Source organism: Ranitomeya imitator, chromosome 5 (genome assembly GCF_032444005.1).
Source record: "Ranitomeya imitator isolate aRanImi1 chromosome 5, aRanImi1.pri, whole genome shotgun sequence".
Lineage (NCBI taxonomy): Eukaryota > Metazoa > Chordata > Amphibia > Anura > Dendrobatidae > Ranitomeya > Ranitomeya imitator.
Genome location: NC_091286.1, coordinates 694,995,980 through 695,015,869, shown reverse-complemented (window position 1 = coordinate 695,015,869; position 19,890 = coordinate 694,995,980). Strand labels below are relative to the sequence as shown.

At 48.5% G+C, this 19,890-nt stretch overlaps 1 protein-coding gene across 22 annotated transcripts in view; it reads right to left on the bottom strand.

Moving 5' to 3' along the window:
* OTOF (otoferlin) overlaps positions 1 to 19,890 on the bottom strand; it is a 342,337-nt gene that overhangs the window by 89,341 nt on the left and 233,106 nt on the right. For all 22 annotated transcript variants that reach the window (XM_069728471.1, XM_069728475.1, XM_069728478.1 and 19 more), the window contains 7 exons: positions 11,754 to 11,827; positions 6,938 to 7,064; positions 6,690 to 6,744; positions 6,470 to 6,601; positions 6,306 to 6,368; positions 5,935 to 6,019; positions 5,396 to 5,555 (listed from right to left, as the gene is read on the bottom strand). In XM_069728471.1, coding sequence (XP_069584572.1) covers positions 5,396 to 5,555; positions 5,935 to 6,019; positions 6,306 to 6,368; positions 6,470 to 6,601; positions 6,690 to 6,744; positions 6,938 to 7,064; positions 11,754 to 11,827 — 696 coding nt within the window. The remainder of the gene's footprint in view (positions 1 to 5,395; positions 5,556 to 5,934; positions 6,020 to 6,305; positions 6,369 to 6,469; positions 6,602 to 6,689; positions 6,745 to 6,937; positions 7,065 to 11,753; positions 11,828 to 19,890) is intronic.

Below are 19,890 nucleotides of genomic sequence, written 5' to 3'. Positions count from 1 at the left end.
TCCCTTGGCAGGGGGTGTTGCAGGGAGAAGACACAGGGGGGTCCCTGTCAGGCGTGGGAACCTGGCAGGTGCCTAGCGAACAGAGCAGAACTTTACGGAACCGCACCTGCACACCCCACGGCGGTATCCTAAGAAAGTGACACGAAGGGAAGAATATTGTGGAACAGTGAGAAACGAGATCAAGCACAAAGGAGAGCCAGTAGGAGTTGTGCCGTGAGACCAAGGCAACATCCTACTGAGGCGCGTAGCCGGTGGCCGGAACACCGCGGGAGTAACTGACTCTAGGCCTTATTTCGAACTCCGCAGGACAGTTAATTATAGGTTGGCTGTCTACCTTAAATTTCCTACGAAGACATAGGGGGCAACGCATGGAGAGGGGCGTCTCTAGGGTCCCGGAAGAGCTCCGAGCCTTCCCGTCATACGGGTGCGTCCTAGCCATAACATACCTGGGGGACGAGAAACTAGTAACATCTGGATCAAGAGAGAGAGAATTAGAACGAACGAGAACAGAAGTTGTGAGGACTATTCCGAATGCTCAGCAGGGTAGCACTACAACACACAGGCGCTAGTAGTAGGCACTGATTTCCACCTGCAAAGGGAACTCTGGATGTGCCAATCGGACCGGCCGGTCTCAGATAGCCCTGTTAAGCGTGCTCTGGATTGAGGATCCTGAAGTCTTCATTAAAGAGGTAAAGAGACTGCAACCTTGTGTCCTCGTTATTGCCTGCACCTCACACCATCACCATCCACCTTACTGGGAAGCCCTGGGGACATACTTCACCTGTGGGAAGGTATACGATGTAGCTGCCATTCCATCCCCCAGCGGACCCCAAAGCAGCGTCGGTCACCCTGACCGAACACCACAGGTGGCGTCACGAATCCCTGACCGACTACTATCACCTTTTATTGGACGCCCCTTAGCAGGGTCACTGTTGTGAGTTCCGCTCTTGGGCTCCCTCCGGTGGTTGTAAGTAGCATTTTTGTGAGTTCTGCTCTTGGGCTCCCTCCTGTGGTTTTGAGTGGTATGGCTGCTTCTTGGATTTAGCTTCAGCAGCTGTTTTCACTTATCTTCTTTCTGGCTCGGCTATATTAGTCTGGCCTTATCCCTCATTCAATGCCAGTTGTCAATTGTTCCTGCCTGGAGTCATTGCTCTTAGTATTTTCCTGACACTCTGACCAGTTCATCAAAGCTAAGTCCTTGCTTGTCCTTTTGCGGTTCTCTTGTTGTGGACTTTTTTGTTCAGCACTTTCTTTGTTTTTGTTCATTTCTCCAGCTTTTCAGTATGGATATATTCAGTTAAGCTGGAAGCTCTGGGCAGCAGAGTTTGCCCTCCACACCTTTAGTCAGGTGTGGAGATTTTTGCATTTCTCTGCGGTGGACTTTTTCTAGTTTTTTTTTACTGACCGCACAGCGTTCTGTTCTGTACTATTTCTATTTAGCTAGAAGTGGCCTCCTGTGCTAAATCTTGTTTCATACTACGTATGTCATTTCCTTCTCCTCTCACAGTCATTATTTGTGGGGGGCTAATCTATCCTTTGGGGATTTTCTCTGATGCAAGATAGCTTTCCTGCTTCTATCTTTAGGGGTAGTTAGCTCTTAGGCTGTGACGAGATGCCTAGGCCGAGTTAGGAGCATTCCACGGCTACTTCTAGTGTTGTGTTGAGCTTAGAGACTGCGGTCAGTATAGTTGCCACCTGCTCAGAGCTAGACGCATGTCGCTCCCTAATCACCAGATCATAACAGGTCACGGACCGGGTCCAGCCACCGTGACAGCCTCAGAACCGAATCAGAGAGGCCCGGTACCGAGAACTCGTGGCCCTGTGTCTGGGGGCGATCCATTCTACAATGTCCTGGTAGACGGCAGAGCTGACTTTGGTCTTGATAAAACACAGTGGACCTACACCAGCAGATGACATGGCTCCCCAAACCATCACTGATTGTGGAGACTTCACACTAGACCTCCAGCAGCTTGGATTGTGGCCTCTCCACTCTTCCTCCAGACTCTGGGACCTTGGTTTCTAAATGAAATACAAAATTTACTTTCATCTGAAAACACCATGAACCACTGACAACAGTCCAGTTCTTTTTCTCCTTGGCCCAGGTAAGACGCTTCTGGCTTTGTCTATTGGTCATGAATGGCCGGACACAAGGAATGTGACACTTGTAGCCCATGTCCTGGACACGTCTGTGTGTGGTGAAGCAATGACTCCAGCAGCAGTCCGCTCCTTGTGAATCTCCCCCACATTTGTGAATGGCCTTTTCTTAATAATCCTTTCCAGGCTGCGGTTATCCCGGCTGCTTGGATACAGCACTGTGTGAACAGCCGGCTTCTTTAGCAATGACCTTTTGTGGCTTCACCTCCTTGTGGAGTGTGTCAGTGATGCCTTCTGGACATCTGTCAGGTCAGCAGTCTTCCCCATGATTGTGGAGCTACTGAAACAGACTGAGGGACCTTTATAAGCGCTTAGGAAGCCTTTGTAGGTGTTTTTTCTTAATTATTCTAATTTACTGAGATAATGACTTATGGGTTTTCATTGGCTGTAAGCCATAATCATCAACATTAACAGAAATAAACACATGAAATAGATCACTCTGTAATGACTCTATAGAATATAGGAGACTCACTTTTTGTATTGAAGAACTGAAATAAATTCACTTTTTGATGATATTCTAATCTTGTGAGAAGCTCCTGTTACAGGAGCTTCTCACAAGATTAGAATATCATCAAAAAGTGAAGGAGTCCTGTATGAGTATTAGATAACCGTAATAATGTTATTACAGGAGCACAACGCTTATATTACACTCCATTACATGGTCTCCATAGCAACCTGCTGTGTGGGCAGGTGACGCCATGACAGGCTAAGCTCCACCCTCTCAGGGAAGATCCACCTTCTTAGATAAAATACACCCTCTATGTTGATCTACACCCTCTCAGATTAGCTTCACTCTCTCAGGTAAGATCCTCCATCTTAGGTCACCTCCATCTTCTCAGGTAAGATCCCCCTTCTTAGGTAAGCTGCACCCTCTCAGGTAAGATCCCCCCTAAGGTAAGATCCCCCCCTCAGGTAAGATCCCCCCCTCAGGTAAGATCCCCCCTCTCAGATAAGATCCCCCCTCTTAGGTAACCTCCATCTTTTCATGTAAGATTCCCCCTCTCAGGTAAGATCCCCCCTCAGGTAAGATCCCCCCCTCAGGTAAGATCCCCCCCTCAGGTAAGATCCCCCCTCTCAGATAAGATCCCCCCTCTTAGGTAACCTCCATCTTTTCATGTAAGATTCCCCCTCTCAGGTAAGATCCCCCCTTAGGTAAAGTAAGATTCCCCCCTCTTAGGTAAGATGCATCCTCTCAGGTAAAATCCTCTCTCTTAGGTAACCTCCATCTTCTCAGGTAAGATCCATCCTTTTAGGTAAGATCCCCCTCTTAGAAATGCACCATCCCGTCAGGTAAGATCCTCTCTCTTAGGTAAGCTTCACACTCTATGGTAAGATCCTCCCCTCTTAGGTAAGATCCCCCTCTTAGGTAACCTCCATTTTCTCATGTAAGATCCCCCTCTCAGGTAAGCTGTACCCTCTCAGGTATGATCCCCGCCTCTTAGGTAAGATCCCCCCTCTCAGTTAAGATCCCCCTTCTTAGGTAACCTCCATCTGCTCAGGTAAGATCCCCCCTCTTAGGTATGCACCATCCTCTCAGGTAAGATCCCCCCTCTTTGGTAAGCTCCATCTACTCAGGTAATATCTGCCTTTTTAGGTAATTCTTCCCTCTTAGGTAAGATCCACCCTCATAGGTAAGCACCGACCTCTTAGATAAACTCTCCCTTCTCAGGTAAGATCCCCCTCTAAAATAAACTCCACCATCTAAGGTAAGCTCCATTCTCTCACGTAAGATCCCCCCTCTTATGAAAGCTCTGCACTCTTAGGTAAGCTAAACCCTCTCACGTAAGATCCCCCACTCTTAGATAAGTTCCACAATTTAGATAATGTTCGCCCTCCCTAGGTAAGATCCCCCCTCTTAGGTAAGAGCCACCCTTTAGGTAAGATCTGCTCTTTTAGATAACTACTACCTTAGGTAAGTTCCACCCTTTTCTGTAAGATCCTTCCTCTCAGGTAAGACACACACCGCTAAGCCAGGTCTACCTTCTTAGGTAAGCCATGCCCTCTCTGGTAAGCTCCACCCTTTTCCATAAGATCCGCCCTCTTAGATAAGACACACACTCCTAGGCCAGGTTTACCTTCTTAGGTAAGCAATACCCTCTCTGTTAAGCTCCACCCTTTTCTGTAAGATCCGCCCTCTTAGGTGAGCCATACCCTCTCTGATAAGCTCCACCTTTTTCTGTAAGATCCGCCCTCTTAGATGAGACACACACTCCTAGGCCAGGTTCACCTTCTTAGGTAAGCCATGCCCTCTCTGGTAAGCTCCACCCTTTTCTGTAAGATCCGCCCTCTTAGGTAAGCCATGCCCTCTCTGGTAAGCTCCACCCTTTTATGTAAGATCCGCCCTCTTAAGTAAGCCATGCCCTCTCTGGTAAGCTCCACCCTTTTATGTAAGATCCGCCCTTTTAGGTAAGCCATACCCTTCCTGGTAAGCTCCACCCTTTTCTGTAAGAATCGCCTTCTTAGATAAGACACACACTCCTAGGCCAGGTTACCTATTTAGGTTAGCCATACCCTCTCTGGTATGCTCCACCCTTTTCTGTAAGATCCACCCTCTTCATTAAGCCATACCCTCTCTGGTAAGCTCCACCCTTTTAGGTTAGCCATACCTTCTCTGGTATGCTCCACCCTTTTCTGTAAGATCCACCCTCTTCATTAAGCCATGCCCTCTCTGGTAAGCTCCACCCTTTTATGTAAGATCCGCCCTTTTAGGTAAGCCATACCCTTCCTGGTAAGCTCCACCCTTTTCTGTAAGAATCGCCTTCTTAGATAAGACACACACTCCTAGGCCAGGTTACCTATTTAGGTTAGCCATACCTTCTCTGGTATGCTCCACCTTTTCTGTAAGATCCACCCTCTTCATTAAGCCATACCCTCTCTGGTAAGCTCCACCCTTTTAGGTTAGCCATACCCTCTCTGGTATGCTCCACCTTTTCTGTAAGATCCACCCTCTTCATTAAGCCATACCCTCTCTGGTAAGCTCCACCCTTTTAGGTTAGCCATACCCTCTCTGGTATGCTCCACCCTTTTCTGTAAGATCCACCCTCTTCATTAAGCCATACCCTCTCTGGTAAGCTCCACCCTTTTAGGTAAGCCATGCCCTCTCTGGTAAGCTCCACCCTTTTAGGTAAGCCATGCCCTCTCTGGTAAGCTCCATCCTTTTCCATAAGATTTTCAGGTTGCCATGTCCCTGGATGTCCACCCCGTACCTGCAGCAGGCATGCGATCCTTCACAGTAACTCACCCCTCGATGTCATCCTCATCCGTCTCATTCGATTTATGGGGCGTCTTTATGTTGTCACCTTTCCCGACCACGGCGACGTCACACTTGAGATAACCCTTCACCCCGGCGGTGATGTCATCGGGGTCGGAGAGGATGGCCCACTTGTGGTAGAACTGGTGCTCTGTGGAGACAACGACGCTCATGACGTACCAACACGCAGAAATGGTAATTCTGGATCCATAGACCCCGCCTACAGGAACGCCCCAAACACCCACTTTTGGGAGTGTTTTTGTTAACCATGCCCCCTTTTGTGGGACTGACTGATGACAAGTAGTAACTAGTGACTGTAATTAAAGGGGTATTCCAGCACAAAATCATCACCTATCCAAGGCGATATCTAGTAGATCGGTGGAGGTCCCACCACTAAGACTCTCGACAGTTGCTGTGTCTAGATGATAGTGGCCATGTTCTTCTAATCCTGGACATCCCCTTTAATGTTTTGATAGACAGTTATATAGGTAATAATGGACTCATCACGTGTGGCCGGGGCAGACACTTACCAGGCTGAGTATAGACCGTCCCCACATCCAACTTAAAGGAACCGACCAAGGTGCCACTGCGCAGCAGGTTCTTAGAGTGGATGACCTGTGTGGAGCAAAGAGTGACCATCAGTCAGTCAAATATCTGTGACCTCACTGTGGCAGATCCAAGCAATGTCGGCGAGATCTGCAGACGATCGGATGTCTATGGGGGTCTGCCGGCGGATCAGCAGCGACGCCTCCTCCCTCTACATCTACTATCACCTTGCTGCCATCACTGCCATGCCTGGGAATACAGTCAGTGTCACCGGGAGGAAGAGACATGCCGGACCCTGGATCAAAGGGTTATTGGGGGTCTGTGGATGGGATGTAAGGAAGGAACCTCTACTCACCGACAGTTTGATTATTTTGTCGAACATCACGTCTGGAGGCACATGGAAGTCAAAGACAAAGTACTGAGGGGAAAGAGAGATACCATGAGAAACCAAGAGATCTGCACACTCCTCTCCTGAAACACTCTGTACTCCTGGCAGCCCCTCCCCTCCCACTGCCTAACCTCATTATAGTAGGGGCAGTTGGTGGACTCTTTCATGGATGTGTATTTCTTCTCTTCGCCAACTTCCACACACACAACTGGATCCATGTTGAGCCCCACCAGCTGCCTCGCCTCGATCACCGTGATGCTGACCTGTGGGGGTCACAGAACACGATGACAAATACCACGGAGGATGAGGTCATCTCGTTACAGCTGGGGATGTGGCCACGGGGGCACTTACTTGGTAATCCATGGGCCGCCCGGCACTCGGCTCCATCTTGATATCAGGCTTGGACCTAATGAGACAGATCAATGTTTATTATCAGTAAATAATGGGGTTCACTACAGGTGCTGTTCGCTGCCCCCCGAGATCGGTACACCCAAAGAGAAGACCCGGCCAACTGGCACCCTACAAGAGAACTCCTAATCCAAAAGGGTCTCAGCACCTTCAATGAAGGTCACAGGACTCTCTCCCCTTCAGAGGGTTACCTTTTATTGGAGACATTGGTTGTGAGCGCTGTGACGGAGGCCAGAGATATGGAGTCGGGATCCAGGCCTCCCCCCAAGCGGATCGCTTTCCGGTCCAGATCTTCTGTCTCCAGGACAGCGGGTTCGTCTAAAGGGACAAAAGATAGTTATGGAATTAGTGCTTTGCTCCTGCAATTGGCACAAAATATACGCTTTTGACACAAAATGTGGAATTAGGGCTCATGAAGACCACACCAAGGGTGCACGAGAAGGAGGATGCACAGGAAGGAGGGTGCACGGGAAGGAGGGCGCACGGGACAGAGGGTGCACGGGACTGAGGGAGCACGGCGCGGAGGATGCACAGGAAGGAGGGCGCACGGGACTGAGGACGCACGGCGCGGAGAATGCATGGCACGGAGGATGCACGGAACCGACGATGCACAGCACAGAGGATGCACGGCACGGAGGATGCACGGCACGGCGGATGTACGGCACGGAGGATGTACGGCACGGAGGATGCACAGGATGGAGGATGCACGGCACGGAGGATGCACGGCACGAAAGATGCACAGTGCGAAGGATGCACGACACGGAGGATGCACGGCATGGAGGATGAACGGGACGGAGGATGCACGGGACGGAGGATGGGAATTTGTTAACACTTTAAGGGTGAAATGAATTCTATATAAAATTATATATATATATATATATATATATATATATATATATATGTGAGACTATTTGGTGAACCCCAGTGCGAACAAATAAATTGAGTGGAAACCACTCGCATGAATTACAAATACCAACCAGGCAAGGAATCCTTCCTTGTATGGTACACCCTATGCCTACTTAGGTTTTTATATATATTGGTGATTATTTTTATATATATGTCACTCATTATATTGTTTTTATGTTTTCCAACATGTGCACATAAAATATGTTGTTACCATTGCAAGTAAAGTAATATTTTATAAAACGTATATGCGTGGCACTAATTTCTTGGTATTAGGTCTATAACTCTGGTGGTTGGTATTTGTTACGGCACGGAGGATGCACGGCACAGAGGATGCAGAGGATGCACGGCACAGAGGATGCACAGCATGGAGGATGCACGGCACGGAGGATGCACGGCGCGAAGGATGCACGGCACAGAGGATGCACAGTACACAGGATGCGCAGTACACAGGATGCACGGCACACAGGATGCACGGCACACAGGATGCAAGGCACGGAGGATGCACAGCACGGAGGATGCACAGCATACAGGATGCACAGTACACAGGATGCACGGCACAGAGGATGCACAGCACAGAGGATGCACGGCGCGGAGGATGCATGGAGCGGAGGATGCACGGCGCGAAGGATGCACAGTACACAGGATGCACAGTACACAGGATGCACGGCACACAGGATGCACGGCACGGAGGATGCACGGCACGGAGGATGCACGGCACGGAGGATGCACGGCGCGAAGGATGCATGGCACGGAGGATGCACAGTACACAGGATGCACAGTACACAGGATGCACAGTACACAGGATGCACGGCACACAGGATGCACGGCACGGAGGATGCACGGCACGGAGGATGCACGGCACGGAGGATGCACGGCGCGAAGGATGCACGGCACAGAGGATGCACAGTACACAGGATGCACAGCACACAGGATGCACAGCACACAGGATGCATGACACCCCGGGGTCAATATATGACGATACAAAGATCTCATCTACATAAAAACTGGAGTGTATTCTGGCCCATTATGGTACTGATATGTAGGTACTGTAGTAAAGTACTAAGGAGGCCAGAAATGGTGCTGAAACAGAGGGTGCAAGGTACAGAGGATGCACGGAATTGAGTATTTGTACTATTATGTGTCACATTATGGTACTGTTATTAGGGGTCTATGGCACTGTTATTAGGGGTCTATGGCACTGCTATGTGACCCATGTATTGTACTATGGCACATTATGGCACTGTTATTATAGGGTCTATGGCACTGTTATTAGGGGTCTATGGCGCTGCTATGTGCCCCATGTATTGTACTGTGGCACATTATGGCACTGTTATTATAGGGTCTATGGCACTGTTATTAGAGGGTCTATGACACTGTTATTAGGGGTCTATGGCACTGTTATGTGCCCCATGTATTGTACTGTGGCACATTATGGCACTGTTATTAGAGGGTCTATGGCACTGTTATGTGCCCCATGTATTGTACTGTGGCACATTATGACACTGTTATTATAGGGTCTATGGCACGGTTATTAGAGGGTCTATGGCACTGTTATTAGGGGTCTATGGCACTGTTATGTGCCCCATGTATTTTACTATGGCACATTATGGCACTGTTATTAGAGGGTCTATGGCACTGTTATTAGGGGTCTATGGCGCTGCTATGTGCCCCATGTATTGTACTGTGGCACATTATGGCACTGTTATTATAGGGTCTATGGCACTGTTATTAGAGGGTCTATGACACTGTTATTAGGGGTCTATGGCACTGTTATGTGCCCCATGTATTGTACTGTGGCACATTATGGCACTGTTATTAGAGGGTCTATGGCACTGTTATGTGCCCCATGTATTGTACTGTGGCACATTATGACACTGTTATTATAGGGTCTATGGCACGGTTATTAGAGGGTCTATGGCACTGTTATTAGGGGTCTATGGCACTGTTATGTGCCCCATGTATTTTACTATGGCACATTATGGCACTGTTATTAGAGGGTCTATGGCACTGTTATTAGGGGTCTATGGCACTGTTATGTGCCCCATGTATTTTACTATGGCACATTATGGCACTGTTATTAGAGGGTCTATGGCACTGTTATTAGGGGTCTATGGCACTGTTATGTGCCCCATGTATTTTACTATGGCACATTATGGCACTGTTATTAGGGGTCTATGGCACTGTTATTAGGGGTCTATGGCACTGCTATGTGACCCATGTATTGTACTATGGCACATTATGGCACTGTTATTATAAGGTCTATGGCACTGTTATTAGAGGGTCTATGACACTGTTATTAGGGGTCTATGGCATTGTTATTAGAGGGTCTATGGCACTGTTATTAGGGGTCTATGGCACTGCTATGTGACCCATGTATTGTACTATGGCACATTATGGCACTGTTATTATAAGGTCTATGGCACTGTTATTAGAGGGTCTATGACACTGTTATTAGGGGTCTATGGCATTGTTATTAGAGGGTCTATGGCACTGTTATGTGCCCCATGTATTTTACTATGGCACATTATGGCACTGTTATTAGAGGGTCTATGGCACTGTTATTAGGGGTCTATGGCACTGCTATGTGACCCATGTATTGTACTGTGGCACATTATGGCACTGTTATTAGAGGGTCTATGGCATTGTTATTAGAGGGTCTATGGCACTGCTATGTGACCCATGTATTGTACTACAGCACATTATGGCACTGTTATTAGAGGGTCTATGGCACTGTTATGTGCCCCATGTATTGCACTATGGCACATTATGGCACTGTTATTATAGGGTCTATGGCACTGTTATTAGAGGGTCTGCACTGTTATGTGCCCCATGTATTGTACTATGGCACATTATGGCACTGTTATTAGAGGGTCTATGGCACTGTTATTAGAGGGTCTATGGCACTGTTATGTGCCCCATGTATTGCACTATGGCACATTATGGCACTGTTATTAGAGGGTCTATGGCACTGTTATTATAGGGTCTATGGCACTGCTATGTGACCCATGTATTGTACTACAGCACATTATGGCACTGTTATTAGAGGGTCTATGGCATTGTTATTAGAGGGTCTGCACTGCTATGTGACCCATGTATTGTACTACAGCACATTATGGCACTGTTATTAGAGGGTCTATGGCACTGTTATTAGAGGGTCTATGGCATTGTTATTAGAGGGTCTGCACTGTTATGCGCCCCATGTATTGTACTACAGCACATTATGGCACTGTTATTAGAGGGTCTATGGCACTGTTATTAGAGGGTCTATGGCACTGTTATGTGCCCCATGTATTGTACTATGGCACATTATGGCACTGTTATTATAGGGTCTATGGCACTGTTATTAGAGGGTCTGCACTGTTATGTGCCCCATGTATTGTACTACAGCACATTATGGCACTGTTATTAGAGGGTCTATGGCACTGTTATTAGAGGGTCTATGGCACTGTTATGTGCCCCATGTATTGCACTATGGCACATTATGGCACTGTTATTAGAGGGTCTATGGCACTGTTATTATAGGGTCTATGGCACTGTTATTAGAGGGTCTGCACTGTTATGTGCCCCATGTATTGTACTACAGCACATTATGGCACTGTTATTAGAGGGTCTATGGCACTGTTATTAGAGGGTCTATGGCATTGTTATTAGAGGGTCTGCACTGTTATGCGCCCCATGTATTGTACTACAGCACATTATGGCACTGTTATTAGAGGGTCTATGGCACTGTTATTAGAGGGTCTGCACTGTTATGTGCCCCATGTATTGTACTGTGGCACATTATGGCACTGTTATGTGCCACCTCCATTGTACTATAGCATATTGGGGCACTGCCGGTCTGGAGCAGCGGACACTATAGTCCATCTGTGTTGGGGACACCCGGTAGGACCAGTTGTCTCCTTTCCTGACATCTTTCATTAATGCCTCCAGCAGATATTGTTCTACTTTGTGAGTTAGTTGACCGAGGTGTTTACGACCTACAAATCGCAGTAAGACGAGTGCTGAGGCCATCGCCATGGACCTAGAAACTGTGCCAAGATGTCCTAGCCAGAGGCCTACATTAAATAGTCATCATGGGGTGGAGTGCTGGGGTCCGGTTACCTGGCTTCCTTCCGTCTTCCTTTGGGGGTCGAGTCTTTCCGAGCTTCATGGCAGAGAATACACCTTTACCGACTCTGTGGAGAGAGAGTGCAGGAATCACACAATATCCAGAGCGAGCGGCGCCCCCCACAGGTGAAGCAGGAGATAGCCCACCCTGACTTACCTACGCGACTGCGAGCAGAAAGTCCAATATCTAAAGGGGTCGTATCCACAGAACTGAGAGAACTAAATACGGAAGAACGGTTCATTCTTACCGGGGGGCAACAACTTTCTCCGCACCATAAATAACTTTTTGGATATTTCAAACTCCACCCAATATGTCACCCAAGACCATAACATCCCCCACAGAGGAGTCTGGTGACCTCTTGTGTGAGCGAGGTAGCCCCTGCCCTACTCAGCTGTCCTTGAGACAGTGCTGGGCCTTCCCGCTGTGAGAGGGAGAAGAAGAGCTGCTTCATGCAGAGCCCGCTATCATGGCTGCCACCACATACTTTAAAAAACTGATCGCGTCACATGAGGTTAACACTAATTCACATATATTGGTAATTTTTGTGTTTGTTATGTTTTATAGTTGGATTTTTCACCTTTTCTACCTCTAGTACAGACTGACGCTGGCAGCGGCTCATCTCCCGCAGTAACATCCATGTGGGAATCCAACATGACCGATATAGGAGAGCCCGATACACATTATACCTCAGCAGGCAAGGACCACTATCACTAATATGTATAGCTGAGCTTTATACCACAAGGGTAGAAAACCCTTAGAGGGACTGTCCACTACTAGCCAGCCCTTTAGTGAGAGCCTAGTGAAGTAAGAAAAAACATCAAGACAACAGTATTCTGACACATTGGTGCCGCTCCACAAAATTCAGCACCGTGTCCCCCTCATCGGTCTGCTGGAATCACCATCTGGAAGTGGCATCCTGTGAGCGCTGCTGCCAATCAGCTGCCAATTCATCCAAGTGGAGATTCTTCTGATTGGCTGCAGCACTTGCATGGCATCTCAGCTGGATGTTAATCCCAGCAAAAAGGTGGGAGATGTGGAGAAAGGAGGAGCGGCTCTAGTCCCAGAGGTGAGCATTGATATTTAAAAAAAAAATCTCTTCCGCATGACGATTAATAAATGATTGGCCAGTAGTAGACAATCACCGCAAGATGCAGTTATCAAACTGAACTGAAATCAGATAATTCCCAATGAAAACAAAAGTCCCGGACGCATCCTGAGAGTCCATAGTTCTGTGGTAGCTTCTGCCTTATACCCGCCATGAAGTAGCTCCTGCCTCATACATGCTAATGAAGTAGCTCCTCCCTCACATCCACCCATGAGTAGATCTTCTCTTATACCCACCCATGAGATCTTCCCTTACACACACCCATGAGTAGATCTTCTCTTATACTCACCCATGAGATCTTCCCTTACACCCACCCATGAGTAGATCTTCCCTTATTCCCACCCATGAGTAGATCTTCTCTTATACCCACCCATGAGTAGATCTTCCCTTACACCCACCCATGAGTAGATCTTCGCTTATACCCACCCATGAGATCTTCCCTTATTCCCACCCATGAGTAGATCTTCTCTTATACCCACCCATGGGTAGATCTTCCCTTATACCCACCCATGAGTAGATCTTCCCTTACACCCACCCATGAGTAGATCTTCGCTTATACCCACACATGAGTAGATCTTCCCTTACACCCACCCATGAGTAGATCTTCGCGTATACCCACCCATGAGATCTTCCCTTATACCCACCCATGAGTAGATCTTCCCTTACACCCACCCATGAGTAGATCTTCTCTTATACCCACCCATGAGATCTTCCCTTATACTCACCCATGAGTAGATCTTCCCTTACACCCACCCATGAGTAGATCCTCCCTTATACCCATCTACGAAGCACCAGTTATAAAGTAGCTCCTTATTCATACCCACCCATGAGTAGATCTTCCCTCTTATCCACCCAGGAGTAGATCTTCTCTCATACTCACCCATGAGTTTGTCTTCCGTCATATCCATCCTTGAATTAGTTTTTCTCTCATACCTTTCCGTAAAGTGGCTCTTCCTTAGTATCCACCCATGAGTAGCCCTTCCCTCAAAAAATCCATGAAGTAGCTCCTCTCCTGTATATTCCATTAATAAGCTCCTCCCTCCTATGCATCCATGAAGTAGCTTGTTACGTGTTACGGGACCACTCAGCCCCCAGAATATGTTGTGCAGTTATATGTATGTATAATAGGTTCCATGTGAGATGCATGTCCCTAATGTATCAGCCCACAGGCTGCGCCCCTGGGCAGAGGGGACAAGATATCCCCCTTTTGTCCTCCCCCTTTGTAATTCCCACAGTAAATATCGGCAGGCTCCGGCCACCTGCGGCTATTGTAATGTATGTCTGGCCTGCCGCTTTTCTATTGGCCTGCCCTCTGTATCTGTGTGATATATTCTGTGTCCTGTGAGTAAAGTTTTGCCAGACTGGAAATACGTGGGGAAGCAGTGATCATTTATATGCGCCCAGGTAACCAAGCAATTCCAGCCAGCGTCCTTCATTCAGACTCCAGCCAAAGCAGAGTGGACCTCCTGAAACACAGGGTGGTACTGAAAGAGATACTCCAGCACGGTAGACCACGTTACATAGCTTCTCTCTCACATCCACCCATGGAGTAGCTGTTACCTAATTTCCATCCATGAAGTAGCTCCTACCCCCAAAATTCCCATGAGTAGCTCTTCCCTCACACCCACCTATGAGTAGCTCCTTCCTCATTTAAGCCATGTAGCTTCTCCCTCATACCCAACAATTAGTAGCTGTTACCTAATTACCATCCATGAAGTAGTTCCTACCACAAATATTCCCATGAGTAGCTCTTCCCACATACTCGCCCATGAATACCTCCTCCCTCATTTCATCCATGAAGTAGCCACTCCCCTGTACCTTCTATTAATAATAATAATCTTTATTTTTATATAGTGTTAACATATTCCGCAGCGCTTTACAGTTTGCACACATTATCATCGCTGTCCCCGATGGGGCTCACAATCTAGAATCCCTATCAGTATTTCCTTGGAGGAGCTTTTCCCTCATAGCCACCCATGAATTAGCTTCTTCCTTGTATCACCCAAGAGGAGCGGTTACCCATTTACTATCCATGATGTAGCTCCTACCTCAAATATTTCCATGAGTATCTCTTCTCTCATACCTGCCCATGAGCAGCTCCTCCCTCATATATATCCATGATGTAGCTTCTCTCTCATGCCCACCCATGAGCAGCTCCTCCCTCATATGCATCCATGATGTAGCTTTTCTCTCGTGTCCACCCATGAGCAGCTCCTCCCTCATATGCATCCATGATGTAGCTTTTCTCTCGTGTCCACCCATGAGCAGCTCCTCCCTCATATGCATCCATGATGCTGCTTCTCTCTCGTACCCACCCATGAGCAGCTCCTCCCTCATACATCCATGATGTAGCTTCTCCGTCGTGCCCACCCATGAGCAGCTCCTCCCTCATATGCATCCATGATGTAGCTTCTCCCTCGTTCCCACCCATGAGCAGCTCCTCCCTCATATACATCCATGATGTAGCTTCTCCCTCGTTCCCACCCATGAGCAGCTCCTCCCTCATATGCATCCATGATGCTGCTTCTCTCTCGTACCCACCCATGAGCAGCTCCTCCCTCATACATCCATGATGTAGCTTCTCCGTCGTGCCCACCCATGAGCAGCTCCTCCCTCATATGCATCCATGATGTAGCTTCTCCCTCGTTCCCACCCATGAGCAGCTCCTCCCTCATATACATCCATTATGTAGCTTCTCCCTCGTTCCCACCCATGAGCAGCTCCTCCCTCATATACATCCATGATGTAGCTTCTCCCTCGTTCCCACCCATGAGCAGTTCCTCCCTCATATACATCCATGATGTAGCTTCTCCCTTGTGCCCACCCATGAGCAGTTCCTCCCTCATATACATCCATGATGCTGCTCCTCCCTCGTGCCCACCCATGAGCAGCTCCTCCCTCATATACATCCATGATGCTGCTCCTCCCTCGTACCCACCCATGAGCAGCTCCTCCCTCATATGCATCCATGATGTAGCTTCTCCCTTGTGCCCACCCATGAGCAGTTCCTCCCTCATATACATCCATGATGCTGCTCCTCCCTCGTGCCCACCCATGAGCAGCTCCTCCCTCATATACATCCATGATGCTGCTTCTCTCTCGTACCCACCCATGAGCAGCTCCTCCCTCATACATCCATGATGCTGCTTCTCTCTCGTACCCACCCATGAGCAGCTCCTCCCTCATACATCCATGATGTAGCTTCTCCGTCGTGCCCACCCATGAGCAGCTCCTCCCTCATATGCATCCATGATGTAGCTTCTCCCTCGTTCCCACCCATGAGCAGCTCCTCCCTCATATACATCCATGATGTAGCTTCTCCCTCGTTCCCACCCATGAGCAGCTCCTCCCTCATATACATCCATGATGTAGCTTCTCCCTCGTTCCCACCCATGAGCAGTTCCTCTCTCATATACATCCATGATGTAGCTTCTCCCTTGTGCCCACCCATGAGCAGCTCCTCCCTCATACACATCCATGATGCTGCTCCTCCCTCGTACCCACCCATGAGCAGCTCCTCCCTCATATACATCCATGATGTAGCTTCTCCCTCGTACCCACCCATGAGCAGCTCCTCCCTCATATACATCCATGATGCTGCTCCTCCCTCGTAACCACCCATGAGCAGCTCCTCCCTCATATACATCCATGATGTAGCTTCTCCCTTGTGCCCACCCATGAGCAGTTCCTCCCTCATATACATCCATGATGTAGCTTCTCCCTTGTGCCCACCCATGAGCAGTTCCTCCCTCATATACATCCATGATGCTGCTCCTCCCTCGTGCCCACCCATGAGCAGCTCCTCCCTCATATACATCCATGATGCTGCTCCTCCCTCGTACCCACCCATGAGCAGCTCCTCCCTCATACATCCATGATGCTGCTCCTCCCTCGTACCCACCCATGAGCAGCTCCTCCCTCATATGCATCCATGATGTATATTCTCCCTTGCACCCACTCATGCAGTAGCTGTTACCCAATTACCATCCATAAAGTAGCTCCTACCATAAATATTCCCATGAGCAGCTCCTCCCTCGTGCCCACCCATGAGTAGCTCCTCCTTCATACCTATCATGACACCTCCCTCATAGATTGCAAACAGTAACCCCTCCCTCATGCCCACCCATATAAAGTCACGGTCTTAAAGGAGAACTGTCTGTTTTAAGTATTCAAGCAACTCTCTTACAAACTAAGCAGAGATCACCTGAAAAAAAACATTTTACTAGATACCGAAATGCACTCACTCCCGTGCCCCATCGGGTGCGGTGACTTTCACGACCGTTTTATGTACGCAGCACCCAGACCTCACTATACGCATCTCCTAGTTATATCCAGGGCTGAGTGCGTCTAATTAGCGCTGTGCACACAGGAGCCCGTCGTGGGTCTCAACAGCTCAGCTACTAATGATCCGTGTCCTGAAAATCAATATTGGCCGGATCATATACATCTGTTCATGGACCTTTGGTGACTCCGCTCCGGCAGATGCTGCGATGTTTGGACTGTGCTTCTGGAACATTCTCTGCCCCGGGAGGGTCTCAGTGGATCAGGTTTGTGTCACCCGATTAGATAAGACATGGCGGCTTTCCTCCCAGCACAGCGCCACCAGGCTATGCAGGCAGGGTCAGGTATTGCAGCTCAGTTCTGTTCTTGTCGCCTTTTCTTCAAAATTCGATAGCATTTGTTCCATGTGAATACAAAATGCAAAAAGTATGTGCCCCCTTCTAGACATGGCGGGTGTCTGTGGAGTCTCAGTAAATATTTCCTCATTTCCATAATGCACATTTCCATCTGGATTAGTAACTAATATAATCAGCGCAGATCTCTGCACCGCCGGCTCATGATTAATGCCGTGTAGAATGGATCTGCCCAGATTTAATTACTCATTACTTGTTCTTCTTCACAGCTCGATACATTACCTCCTCCATATAATATAGTAACGCCATCGTCCGCCCGCTCCTATTGTGATGTGCCGGCGGGTGAGAATCTGCTGCCAGGAGGGGTAACCCATGTGAGACGGAGCGTGCAGAAGTCATTAAGATGCTCGGCCCTGTAGACTTATGTAGTGGAGGGAGATTGGTTACAAAAAGTACCGCAATCTACTTCTGACAATTCAAAGCAAGATCTCCTGCAATAGGAAAGTCTCCGAAACAAGACTGAGTTTTAATATATCTTTATGGCAGTCATATGATAAGCTTCTCTCTGCGTGAACTGACCACTAGGGGGAGCTCCCTGTATACAGAGATACATAAGATCCTGTCTGCAGCCACCACTAGGGGGAGCTCCCTGTATACAGAGATACATAAGATCCTGTCTGCAGCCACCACTAGGGGGAGCTCCCTGTATACAGAGATACATGATAAGATCCTGTCTGCAGCCACCACTAGGGGGAGCTCCCTGTATACAGAGGTACATGATAAGATCCTGTCTGCAGCCACCACTAGGGGGAGCTCCCTGTATACACAGATACATGATAAGATTCTGTCTGCAGCCACCACTAGGGGGAGCTCCCTGTATACAGAGGTACATGATAAGATACTGTCTGCAGCCACCACTAGGGGGAGCTCCCTGTATACAGAGGTACATGATAAGATCCTGTCTGCAGCCACGACTAGGGGGAGCTCCCTGTATACACAGATACATGATAAGATTCTGTCTGCAGCCACCACTAGGGAGAGCTCCCTGTATACAGAGGTACATGATAAGATACTGTCTGCAGCCACGACTAGGGGGAGCTCCCTGTATACACAGATACATGATAAGATCCTGTCTGCAGCCACCACTAGGGGGAGCTCCCTGTATACACAGATACATGATAAGATTCTGTCTGCAGCCACCACTAGGGGGAGCTCCCTGTATACAGAGATACATGATAAGATACTGTCTGCAGCCACCACTAGGGGGAGCTCCCTGTATACAGAGGTACATGATAAGATCCTGTCTGCAGCCACCACTAGGGGGAGCTCCCTGTATACAGAGATACATGATAAGATCCTGTCTGCAGCCACCATTAGGGGGAGCTCCCTGTATACAGAGATACATGATAAGATTCTGTCTGCAGTCACCACTAGGGGGAGCTCCCTGTATACAGAGGTACATGATAAGATCCTGTCTGCGGCCACCACTAGGGGGAGCTCCCTGTATACAGAGGTACATGATAAGATCCTGTCTGCGGCCACCACTAGGGGGAGCTCCCTGTATACAGAGATACATGATAAGATCCTGTCTGCAGACACCACTAGGGGGAGCTCCCTGTATACAGAGATACATGATAAGAGCCTGACTACAGTCACCACTAGGGGGAGCTCCCTGTATACAGAGATACATGATAAGATTCTGTCTGCAGCCACCACTAGGGGGAGCTCCCTGTATACAGAGATACATGATAAGATCCTGTCTATAGCCACCACTAGGGGGAGCTCCCTGTATACAGATACATGATAAGAGCCTGTCTGCAGCCACCACTAGGGGGAGCTCCCTGTATACAGAGATACATGATAAGATCCTGTCTGCAGTCACCACTAGGGGGAGCTCCATGTATACAGAGATACATGATAAGATCCTGTCTATAGCCACCACTAGGGGGAGCTCCCTGTATACAGATACATGATAAGAGCCTGTCTGCAGCCACCACTAGGGGGAGCTCCCTGTATACAGAGATACATGATAAGATCCTGTCTATAGCCACCACTAGGGGGAGCTCCCTGTATACAGATACATGATAAGAGCCTGTCTGCAGCCACCACTAGGGGGAGCTCCCTGTATACAGAGATACATGATAAGATACTGTCTGCAGCCACCACTAGGGGGAGCTCCCTGTATACAGAGGTACATGATAAGATCCTGTCTGCAGCCACCACTAGGGGGAGCTTCCTGTATACAGAGATACATGATAAGATCCTGTCTGCAGTCACCACTAGGGGGGAGCTCCCTGTATACAGAGATACATGATAAGATACTGTCTGCAGCCACCACTAGGGGTAGCTCCCTGTATACAGAGGTACTTGATAAGATCCTGTCTGCGGCCA